This window comes from Ursus arctos, unplaced genomic scaffold, assembly GCF_023065955.2.
Source record: "Ursus arctos isolate Adak ecotype North America unplaced genomic scaffold, UrsArc2.0 scaffold_11, whole genome shotgun sequence".
NCBI classification, from domain to species: domain Eukaryota; kingdom Metazoa; phylum Chordata; class Mammalia; order Carnivora; family Ursidae; genus Ursus; species Ursus arctos.
In genome coordinates this window covers 40,947,201-40,959,654 of record NW_026622775.1, presented here as the reverse complement: position 1 = coordinate 40,959,654, position 12,454 = coordinate 40,947,201, and the positions used below count along the sequence as shown (strand labels likewise).

At 43.5% G+C, this 12,454-nt stretch overlaps 1 protein-coding gene across 4 annotated transcripts in view; it reads left to right on the top strand.

Annotated features, from left to right (window-relative positions):
* The window catches only part of TMEM154 (transmembrane protein 154), a 54,438-nt gene that overhangs the window by 30,342 nt on the left and 11,642 nt on the right, over positions 1–12,454 (top strand). Inside the window, exon 8 of one of the 4 annotated variants that reach the window (XM_044384367.3) lies at positions 8,960–10,601. The exons of 1 other annotated variant lie outside the window; for it this stretch is intronic. In XM_044384367.3, coding sequence (XP_044240302.1) covers positions 8,960–8,975 — 16 coding nt within the window. In that variant the 3' untranslated portion in view covers positions 8,976–10,601. Of the gene's footprint in view, positions 1–295; positions 2,485–5,753; positions 10,602–12,454 lie in introns of those variants that run through there. 2 more of the 4 variants (XM_026499481.4, XM_048212314.2) reach the window with 2 other exon arrangements.

Here is a 12,454-nt window from a genome sequence, read left to right as displayed (position 1 = left end):
CATCACCGCCGAAACCCTATAAATATCTTGTTACCTTATCTCTGACGGGCACCCTCAAATGATGCGAAACATCAGTGGTTTTTATGTACCTGCCTCTTGATCTTTGAAATTATTGGCAACATAGAAGAAACTGAATGTTAGAGGATTACATGGTTGTGAAAGCATCTTAGAAATCACGTTTCTGAAATATTGAAAAGTTGGTCTTGGAAAATAAGCTCGAGCTCATTTCTGCCTGTAAAACAAAAAGCCTTATCCTATTTGGAGGGCTGCTTTATGCTAAACTGTTGTTTTTAAGGTGCATGTCTACCTTCCTCCATTGGTCCAGATCCGTCTGGCTTCAATTCATAGGACGACAGTCCGGCTTCACTTCGTTCCCTCTCAGTGAAGCCGGCACCGGCATTACGGAGCGAGCAGTGGCAAGTCCCAAGGCCCTGGTGCTGTAGGGACTTTCTGATTACTCAAAGAGCAGCACAAGATTGTAAAGCAAATCCAATTTTTAGTCACTAAAAACTCAGAAAAATACAAAGCACTCAGAACAAAGTCTGACGCAAAATAGACTCTCAATAAGTATTGGTATTATTATTATTATTAAAGATTTTATTTATTCATTTGTCTGAGAGAGGGAGAGAGAGAGAGCGCTCGCGAGGGGGTGGGCAGCAAAGGGGGAAGCAGGCTCCCTCGGGCAGCCTGATGCGGGGCTCCAACCCAGGACCTCGGGATCATGACCTGAGCCGACAACAGATGCTTAACCAACTAAGCCACCCAGGTGTCCCTGGTATTATTATTATTAGCTTAAAATCGATTTACATAAATTCACTGCCTTTTGGGCTAAGGAGCCTGTGTCCAAAGGCCCAGGCACATCCATATTGGAGGTTGGGGCATTTAAAAAAAAAAGGCTTTCCATATTAGAGCAGTTTCAGGTGTACAGGAAAATGAGCAGAAATTACAGAGTTCCCATATACTCCTGACCTCCACACATGCGCAGCCTCCCTGACCATTGGCGTCCCACACCAGAGGGGTACATTTGTCCCAATCAGCTAACGTACTTTGACACATCATTACCCCCTAAGTTCCCCATTGGCTTTTACATTTGCGACTCATCCTTCCTCTACCATTCAAGCAGCATGCCAGTGACCACAATGCTTCAGAAAGTACCTAACAGTCACTGGAGAGTGAGCTTAGTGGGAAACACCCATCTCCATCCTCTTACTACAGTAAGACATCCAGAACCCACTTCAAGAGTTCAATCCTTCTTGATGCTAGGCACAGAAGCCCGACACAGAACCTCTGTTATATATAGAGTTCATGTACTTCTGGAAAAAGGAGTCAATCTGGTCACCACCCTACCCTTAATGCACCGCACTAGGTGTGAAGATTTTCTCATTAGGGCCCATGGTCTCAGGTCTCTCAGGTCTTTTCCCACATATCCCATTGGCCAGCCATCGTTCATTACTTTGCCCTGTCCTCATGCAATGGACGTTTCCTTTTATGCTGTGGAATCTAACACTTAGCACAGGACTTTCATGAGGGCCGGAGACCTACAAAGCACTCTGGGAAGTTTATACTGTGGTTTTCATGTCTTTAGAAAATCAGTGAGAAAAGATAACAGAGGAATTGTGGAGGAGGGGGAGTTACATGTTCTTATTTCCTACCTTAGCATTTCCCCCCTAATTCTTATCTGTCACGTGTGAAGCGTTGTAAGAGTAGTGGGAATAGTGTCGGTGAAATAGTGTGCAGGGGGCGTGGCGGGGCAGCGGGAGAGGTCTGCGCTGGAGTTGAAGAGGATCTCGTCAGTGGCGTTGTTAAGCTTTGCCAGCACTTGGTGATAACAGAAAGCAGATCTACTGAGTTGGTTTTATTATTGTTTGAATTCTCTGTGAAGAACGTACTCCCTTATTGTCTACCCGAACCCTCCCAGCATCTTCCTGAATGCCCCGAGATAGTCGTAACCACGTGAAGGAGAGAATCCCTTTCATCACAGTGCTGAAGGTCTAGCCAGCCTGGCCCTTCTTCCCGAGGCCTTTATCGTTGGACAATTTCCTGCAAACTCGGTGTTTCTGTCTCTGCGAGCTTAGGTGAATAACCACAGAAAAGGAATTGCAAATATCAGCCAAATGTCCGTCTTTTTTCCCTTTATGCCAATTGGCCACTGTGATGAGTTTATATTGAGTAATAGCATTGGGAAAGACAAGGGAAAAAATTGACTTGGTTCCATCCCAGTGGATTTAGGATTTTGAAAGCACATCAATAACAAAATATAAGAAGACACATATAGAGCATTTTATACATACCAGAAGCCTAGGCACTCTCACCTGGGAAGTCAGCTAGTCAGAGAGGGTCAATAACAGCCTGCCTGCTCTGCTTTTGTAATAATTCTATTGTTTATTTTATGATTCATGTCTGAGCTCAGGGACTTAAAAATGGATCACCTCAGTATTTCTTAGGAAAATCCAGGTTAGTTTAATAAAGAATTTTGGGAATTTCTTCCTGTTTCTGCTCTTCTCTTTGTCTCTCTTTTTTTGTTTGTTTGTTTAAAGTATGATTGTTGATGTAGTTTTACAAACTATATTGACTGAACACCTAATCGGTGCCTGGCATGGTCTACGTCATGATAGTTCAACCAGTTAAAATGAAATAATCTGTATGAGTAAACCTGGAATCAGGGAGGTTAAGTGATTTGTCCAATTTACACAGTAAGTTTGTGATAAAACTCAATGTGTCTTTTAAAGTACATTTTCATTTTCTTTTATTAATTAATTAAGATAAGAGACATTCTACAAATTAAAAGACAAATTAGAGATTAAAAAATAGAAGGGACACTCCACAGCAAGAAAGGCAGCCACCATGAGGCCAACGCATGAGAGTATCTGGTGAGTGGCGCATCCATCATCTCGTGCAGTCATTGACAAGACTGAACCATTAATTGCGAGAAAACAGCAGTTTTGGCCAACTGTTTTGGCCTCTCCACTCAAGTAAATCTCTGTGGCCACTTCTAGTTATTTTCTTTATGAGTTTTTTTTTTCCTTTTTTCCTTTCTAGACTCTCAAAAGTCCTTTAAAACTCAACAAGTATTCAATGGGAAGTGTATTGGGTGGCAACTGGTTCCCCTCAAATCTGAGCTCTGTATTATGAAGGATAAACGTGACATACAAGGGTCATAAGGTAACCGCTTATAATCCCACAGGATGATAACCTCAGATAACATTGTTAAAATGCAGGTGTGTGTGCGTGTGTGTGTGCTTGTGCGTGCGTGCGTGTGTGCCTGCGTATGCGTGTGGTGGGTGAGGGAAGATGTATTAAATTTAATAAACCACGGCATCGCTTGAATAGTGGCCCAGATTATGTCAGCAGCGGGCATGATCTATGTGTGCTGGATGAATTTTAGGCCTGGCTGTGATGTTAGCCAGATGCGTGACCTCTATAATTCCCCCTACCCCCTGCCCCCGGCAGGCCAGGCCCCTTTCGGGAAGGGGAAGGGAGGTTATATTAATGAAGAGAAAGAGAGCATGATCTAATCATCACGTGACTTTGCTTATACCGAGCTCTGCATTGCCCCAAAACCAAGTTAGGGAGCATGATAACACGGAAAGGTTTAATGCAGGTTTATTGCCATCTTCGGAGCTAGGGAACGTTCGAAGTGGTCATACAGAGGGGGTGTTAGAAGATGAACGGGTCAGGAGAACAAAGACGGCTGATCTGCTCCCGCCTGCGACCCAGGGGCAGTTAGGAAACAAGGTGTCCAGAGCTGCCTCTGCCCTCATTTCACTGCTAGGTGCCCATTAGATGCTTTCTTAAAAATCGTAAGACGATGCTTTGTCATCAGTTCAATTTGTTGTTACAGTTGGCAGGCCTGTTACTCTAAAGGCTTTTGGGGAAGCTGTCCCACATTCTTAAAATATCTCTGCAACCCTCTGAGAGAAATTACTCACGAATGCCACTGTCGTCGGCAAGACACTAAAGCTGCCAGAATTAACACCGAGGCGAGCAGTAGAGGTTTGCGGCAGGATCGCGGATTTCATTTGTTGTAATCGTGTGGCAGGTTGCCAAGGTATTTTTAACAGGGAACGCTAGGAGTTGCCAGCGTTAAAAACGCCCGGGCTTCCTTGCTCATTTCACGGAGATGACGAATGGCCGCAAAGCCAGCAGGGAACACGTCTAACTGAATCAGGGACTGAGCGAGCGAGCGACAACGCCTCCAGGCCTAGGTGGTGGGCCAGGACCCGGCCGTGGCAGCCCCCCCCCCCCAAAGTGCCCGTGAGAGCGGGACAGCAGGCAGGACCCGATGTCCCACCGCGCGAGCAACTGGTGTGCGCTGGGGGGCGTGTGTGGCAGGCGCCGTCGCACGGCTCACCGGCACAGAGCTGAGCAGCCCGGGCCCCGGGGGAGCTCCCGGGCTCTGCGGCGCCCGCAGGAAACATGCTCGGGTCGGTGGACGGCGTCACACGCTCTGCCTTCGAAATGCTCCTAGGGTGTTCTCAACAAGCCCCATTTACGTGCATTCTCAAGATAAGGCCTCGGAAGGAAAGAGACTTAAGTGCTATAGAGATGACCTCCTAAATCTTGGAAATAATATCTGCTACCACCCAGTTTCCAAGAAACGGAACCTCCTTGCCCAGGTGAAGAGTAATTCAGGGTCACCGAAGTGAAGGGGTGGTTACATCTGCTCTTTGGCTAAACAGTGTCTCAATTTTCCATCAGCTTTCCATTTCAAGTAAGTTTTGCTACAGAAGTTGTCTTTTATTCACAGCTGTCCGCCTTCCCCTTTCCCATCGGTTGCCCATCCTTAATCCCAGCTTCTCCCCTCATCTTCACAACACAAACACGTAACCATACATACGTTTCCCCTCTCTTTCCCTGGATAGATCTATTTATCTGTCAGTTTGCTTCAGTCCTTTTGGAAACTCAGGCTGTCTCCCTGAGCAGGAGAGCTCTGGAATAGGAGTCAGATGAATCTAGTTGGTTGCAGACTATACACGCCTGTGAGCTAAGGAGATGCGAGGTTCTGTTGTCTAGTATCATTCAGGCACTTTCTTGGAGACAAAGGTGACTTCAAGTAGGGATATTCTGGGATTTGAGCGATGGGACACAAAACCGAAAAAAAGAAGTGGGAGGAGAGGTAGAGTGGCCTGCTTTCCAGGAGACGTGGGTGGAGGCATGGTCTCATTGGGGAAAAGCTGCCGAGCCAGATATGTGGCCAAGGTAGTCTAGTTAGAAACAAAAGCACAAATTAGCCTGCCAGCGCAGTCATGTCCGAACACCATGTCCATAGTTTATGTCTCCTCACACCCCAAGATGTCCAATGACTGAATTCTAAATGACACTGAGAAGTCACCTCCAGATCCTTTGGGGATATGAGCAAAAGGGGCTTTTGAAAACACGCCAGGACCACAAACTCCAGAGAAAAAACAACACATGGAAATTTTTTAAAAAGGAAAAAAAAAGTAATTTGGCATCTATTCATAGAGAATGGGATTAGATTTAATTAAAGGGGGGGAACCCCCAACTCCATCTGGTTGTCTCCACATCGGCATTAGGGAGGGATATTAGAACAAGAGCCAGGGATTATTTCTTGGCTTTCATGGATTTCCTCCTCAGGGATCAAATGTAAAATCCAAACCAACCTTTGTTTCAGAAATCGTAAGCTGGACACTGTTGGCTTCCTGACTGTTTATGTTTTCTTGAGTCACCTCCACAGTGGAGTGACCAGCTCTCGGTAGCTTCTTGGAAATATACGATTGTTCTGTTTTTCACAGTGACAATGAATCCTGAAAGTGAATGGTGCTAATGTTTTCCAAGAGAAGCGGCCCGGAGGGAGCCTGCCGAGCCTGCCAGCAGACGATGAAGAGGATGCGAATTTAATTAATTTCAAATCAACATAGACAAGAACCTTTTGCTGTTTCTTCCAACGCCCACTCTTCCTAATGATGGCATCACCTGTACTTGGAAGAATGCACGATTGAGAAGCGCCAGGAAGAGGCTCGGCTGCCGTCCATGGTGACCTCTGAGGGAGGAGGAAGCACGTGGTTTTCAGCTCTCATCAGGGCCTCTGCCCTCCTCTCGGCCAACCTCTCGCTGCCTGGACTCACTCCGGCCATGCTCTCTGGGTCTTTGTTACCTTTCTGCTTCTTCATTCCTTGGAGTTTCAATCAGGAAGCTGTTTTATATATGGCTTCCTTCTGGGTCACCTTATTACCTAATTAGCTCTGGATAATTTCCTCTGATTAGTCAAGTCCTCTGATAGGTCATCTGCATTCAGCAGGAACTTTCCTCAGGGCGAGTTACATCATGCAAAAGACAGACAACAAAGCGGGTGTTTCACTGTATACATCACTGCAGGGGCTCGCTAAGCTCAGCTACCTGCCCGGAAGACCTAGTGAGAGAGGCCACCGTCCCGAGGAGATGCTGTTGGGTGCCTCGAGGACTCTGAGTTGGCCAGATCCCTTGGGACCTTCTCGGAGCACTAGGAATCTTCAGTGAGAGAGCAAAGTGATTTCCTTCTCAGCTAAAACCACCTGCTTGTTCACATTTCCCCCCAAGCTCATTCTTGCTCTCACCACACCTCCCTTGCCCGTGGTATGTGACGAGGACAGGTGCACGGGGGCCTCAGCTGTCAACCTTCTGTGTTTCTGAGATGGTTAAGGCCATTCGAAACAAACAGAATAGGAATAGGAAATCCCTATGCTTGTGGCAGATATCACTCAGAGCCCTTTCCAGTCCAGCTGGGACAAGCCTCGCGTTGTCCTGGACACAGCTCTCCAGAAGGCTGCTATGAGCCCGTCAGAGAGGACGGTCCCCCTGGTGTGTGTTGACGCCCTTTACAAGAAGCAATGGCGCTGAGTGCAGAAGGGCCTGCTTATCACTCCCACTCACGTAACAGCAATCCTCCTTTAATCCTTAATTCTCCACTTCTGACCTTTAAAGCAATCTAGCAAATTGGGAGTCCTCAGGTCTTCTACGACACCTGATATTTTATTCCAGGAAAGAAGTAAAGAATGAAAACTTTATTTATTTTACTCTCTACATGTAAACTGAGGGGAGATGAGGTTCACCAAACATTTGCTGCTGAATTGGGGGTCTTGTGTTTGAAAGGCTGCCTTCGTACAGAACAAAAACCACCCCCTCCTCCCTTTTGGAATCCCTCTGGCACACTCGCCTTCTGAACTGTGCCCATAGTTTTAAAGGCAGAGTTCCAAAGCCGGGGAGATCTTTCCACACAATGAAAGAAAACGATCTGGTCGTGCTTAACCACTGCTATCATGCTATCCTGAGACTTGACAGAGCTTTGGCAAAAGACAGTGGTATATAATTTCAACCGATTTATCTGCCATATTCTCATTAGCACCTCCTAATATGGCATTTTTGTTTTCTCTTCTGTTCTGCACACTCGTATTCAACTTGGGGTCCACAGTGACTCCCATATATTTATGCCAAGATTGCCACTTTTCGGAATCATCCTTTCTGCCTATTTTGTTACTTTGTTTCTTCTCAACACTTTGACTCTCAGAAGAGTCTCAGATGCCTTCTCTCTCTCTCTAAGCATCCAGGATTTGTGGTGAACACTGAGGCCTGTACATTTTATCTGAGACTATCAAAAATGCGACTCAGAAGTCCAGAGAGCTATCAGGGGTCTTGCAATCTCATTTTGATGAAGCAATATTTTATGATAGGATTAAAATACTCTCATTCGGTATTTAAGATCATTTCGAATTCCAGAAGAAGCAGGCTTCAGCAACACGTCATTCAATTTATGTCTGAAAAATGTACTAACCTCTATAACTGCACAGTATAAAAGGCATTTTTTTTAAAGGGTGATTATTCTGGCAAGATATATGAACCAAAGCAGTGAAGGGTCAATCCTAGCACCCTGTATCTTTTTATTACTGTTCAATCAATAGGTATCATATATATATATATATATATATATATATATATATATATATATATATATATAATGCATTTTGTACATTTTAAGCAAACCAGGTTTAACAATATTGTCGAGTCGAACTTCTCAGGAAACTTGTTTTAATAAATATGTAAGAATATCAGTCTGTTACTCTTAACTCAGTGATGTGACTCCTCTTTCTGGGGAGCTCATTGTTATCCAAACACAGGAATGCGGCATGGATCAAACTTTGTATCTATGGTTCCGGGTGGGGGAGGGGGAGGCAAATGCCTCTAGCAATGTAAATGGGTGCTTTAAAAAGGCTTTTGTCTATTTTTTAATTTGGGTTGTTTAAACTATCAGTTTGCACCACTTCTGGAAGGAGGCCCCTATGATGATTAAACAGAAAATACAGACTTGAGTTTCAATTTCTGTCCGAATTGATACAAATTCTGAACGTACTGGAGTGATCAGGCATGGTTACATACTAGGACGACACCGCCGAAATTCTCATTGTGGGGAAAACATTGAAATTTTATGCTGAATTAAATTTACACATGCCATGTTTTCACACCTAGAAGATATACAGGATGAATCCTGGGGTTCCATGTAATAGGTACAATGGGCAGGCCAGACTAGCTTCATTCATAGGTTACATTTCTTCAATCTTAAAATAACCAGGAGAGTCACTGTAATAGTGTGGAATGGAGTTAGTCCAATTGGTTATTAATAATTGCATAATCCAAACAATGAATTATCTCAATTTGCTTGCTCGTTTGAGCAGCTCTTTGACCTTACCTTGGAACTCTCCGATCTGGTACCAAAATTTTATTTTCCTCTTAGTCCTTTTGAGGGTGCCTATTTGTAGAGAATCAGTGTTTTTTTTTTATTTCTTTTGGTTTTTGCCTTATTACCTTTTCTAAATAACGTATTCACAGGATAGCAATCCATACAGTTGTATAAAATTAAACTTTCAAAAATCAATTCTATAGATGCTCTAAGGTCTTTTTGAAATATTTTAAGAAGTTCAATTTCTAAACCGAAGTACATCCAATAACATGAAGACTTTAATTTCAGTGCTGTACAGGTTTAGAAATACAACACTGAACTGTTAAGACAACCAAGGTGAATGGAGTCTCTTCAATTGGACGTCAGGTGTGGAGGGCTCAGGTAATCACACTCCTCACTCCCCATCACGGTATCATCACTGGCCTCTGGTACTTTACAAGTAAATAACTGGACCTTTTACAAAACCATATTCTTCACATTTGTCACTTCTTTGGTCTGCGTGGCAAGAATTAAATGAATGATACATAGAAACTACAAATAGTAAGCCCCATTTTTTTCAGCGTCAATATCAGATGGAGAGTAATCACCATATTACTCTGACTTAGGTGAAACCCCTGAAATTATAAATAACATCAAGAGCTTAGGAACACTCTGCGTGTTTAATAAATGTCAGCTTTCAGAAAGAGAGGAGATTCTAATTTTCCAACAAGTTCAAAAATAATCGGGTAGATCATTGGTGGTTTAGCATGTATGCATCTTGTTTTTAAAGTTAAGTGAAAATAGTGTAAAAAATGATTTTATTAGACTCTCTCATTTTTCAAGCAGTATAAAGTGTTTCCTCAGAAGGTCAGTAAGATCATCAGATGTTGTATTTACTACCTGGCTTCAGTGTAGAAATTCAACCTTGGAAGCCTCAGGTAAGAAAGGGCCCCATCACTACTGACTAGAACTGATTTGTTAAACTACTAAAGTTGGGTTTTTTTGTTTTTCTTTTTGTTTGATTGTTTTTAGAGAAGGAGGGGGAGGAGGGAGAGGGAGAGGGAGAGAGAGAATCTCAAGCAGATTCCACACCCAGCATGGAGCCCAACATGGGGTTTGATCCCAAGATGCTGAGATCATGACCTGAGCCAAAATCAAGAGTTGGTCACTCAACTGACTGAGCCACCCAGGCGTCCCACAACTACTAAAGGTTTAAGACTGATTAAAGGTTTTAGGGTTTTTTCTCTTGCCTTGTATGCTGAGAATAATATACATGATAATATTTTTCCTTTACAGCTGATGGCTTTAGAAATGTCAGATATTCATATGTATTTGTATAAATTGCTCTATTCTCAGCTGCATGATTTTTTATTAAAAAAATGAATAAGTCCATATCTGCTTGTATGCTAAATTGCTCAATCATCAGTGATCAACTTAAAAGCATTTCTAAATTTAATTGAAAAAAAAAAGCACTATAAGATAGGAATAAAGAATATCTTTGACATTAGTTTCTATGTAATTAATGTATATTAACAGTTAAAGTAGATGTTCATTTGAAGGTAAGGTATTTGTTTACTAAAATGTTGCTGACTGAGAGTAAAGGGGTGAATTAAACATCTTTTTAAAGAAAAATTCTTATAATTTAACTTCTGTGACTATGAAAAAGAAGGATTGTTACTTTGATAATTATGCTCTTTTGATCTGTATAACTCTTTAAATAAACGAAGCAATGCCAGTTTTAAAAGTTCTTATAGAATTGAGCCTGCTTTATACAAAATTATCTACCCTAAAAATTAATCGGATTTTCTACCTATCTAAAAGATACCATAACACAGTCTTGTCTTTTTTTCTTTGCAAAATATTTTTAAATTGAGAAATGAAATTTTAATTGTCTATGGAATGTAATTTTTGAAAGTATTTTTAGTAAAAACAGAAAAATCTCGGAACTAAAGCCTTCTCTTTGTCCTGATTATTTACTTTTCTTCGTGCCTTTAATCCTAATTTCATTTTCTACACATTGACATTATAATAGTTAGAGCAAGGCTGAGAGGTAGGTTCACCACACACAGATCATATGAAGACGTCTTTGAATAAGGACGCGTTCTTGCAGGTCACAAAATGTAGTCAGCACATTGACGAACAACGAGCAGAAAGATCCCCCTCCAGGCCCCAGCTAAAGTAGTACCTGATACCTTATGGCAGCATGTTACTGCTCGAGTCTGTGGCAGCTGCATTTCCTTCCTATTTAAACCAGAACGACTGAGGGACTGAAGTGGTGGGACAGATCAGCCTCGAGACAGCTTGGGCCCGAAGAGCAGACAGTCCCACAGCATCAGGGAAATGATACTAAGAGAGAACAGTAATACGAACAAAACTAGCGTCTCTTGTGTGTATCCGCTAGGAATTGAGTTCAGCTTCTCACAGTAGACACACAGAATACAATTGTTTTGAGCAAGATCTCTTCTTCTCACACATGAAAGGGTACAGAGGTAAGCTGGTGTGGTAACTCCATGGTCCCCTGGGACCTGGGTTCCTTCTCACCCTCCCACCTCCATGGGGCAGAGCTCCCGTCGTCCAGGTGGCCATAAGAGGCAGATGCTCCAGCACCACGTTCACAAGGAGGAGAGAAAGGGAAGCAGTGCAGGGGTGAGGCACTTGAAAGAGCTTTCCTGCCAGCACATTGAAACAACTCAATCTACATCGCATGAGCCAACCTCTCTATCTGCCAGGCGGCAGGGCACAGGGGTCTCTGGGGTTGGCACATTAGTACAGCCAACAATAAGGCTCTGCTTCTCAGAGAGTGAGGGAATCCTGCGTATCCAAAGAGGTAGCAATCCCGGCCATAAGGGGCTAAGCACTTGTCCCACATCATCTCATTTCAATCCTCACCATATACTTTTAAGATCGGATTAGGGAACTCATGAACTTGTCCCCTGTCTTTCCAACTCCAGAGCACGCGCTTTAAACTACTACACTCAACCACCTGCCCAGTAATAAACAGTAGGAGAATGTTTAAGAAGGTATCAGTCATAGGCACGGAGGCCCATAGGTGGGCCTGGTCAGACAAGAAGTAACGGAAGCTGCAGGCCAGTGGGGAAGGAAGGACGGCACACAGGGCCAGTGGAAATGGTATATCATGCTGAGAAAAAGAAACCAGAGCTTGCAATAGGGGGGATAAGGAAGGGAAAACCTAGTTTCTGGACTTAGGTACCAGTAAGGATTTGGTCACTGAGTGAAAAAAATAAAATCCCATTTACTGGAGCTGAAGTCAACAGGATAGCGGTTGTTCTCTTTAAGGTTGCGATAGAGAGGCGTGCCCAGACACTCTCGAACACAGGTGGTTAGTGCGAGCACGTGTGAATGTAGAGTTGCTTGAAAGATCACCTCTCCAACAGCCATAATCATTGTGGCTTTCAGAACAGCCAAACCTGGTAGGTACATGGACTTGTGGAGAAGAGGAAAAGCAGCATTGTTTGAGATTTGGCCTGAGCTCAAGAGTCCCACCTCTGGAAGCACTCGTACTTCGCAAGAGAGAAAATCTGAACTGGCATTTTGCCCATGTATTGCTGCCTAACTCCCTTAAAACTTGGTAGCTGAAGCCAAAAAACCAAACCAAACAAAACAGCAACAACAAAACCAAAAAACTTCATAGCTTAAACCAGCAGCGATCATTTATTTTGCTCATGAGACTGCAATTTGGGTGGGGCCCATTGGGAATAGCTCATCTCTGTTCCACATGGCATCAGCTGGACGACTGAATTGGGGCTGGGGGATCCGCCGTCACACGGCTCACTCCCAAGGCTG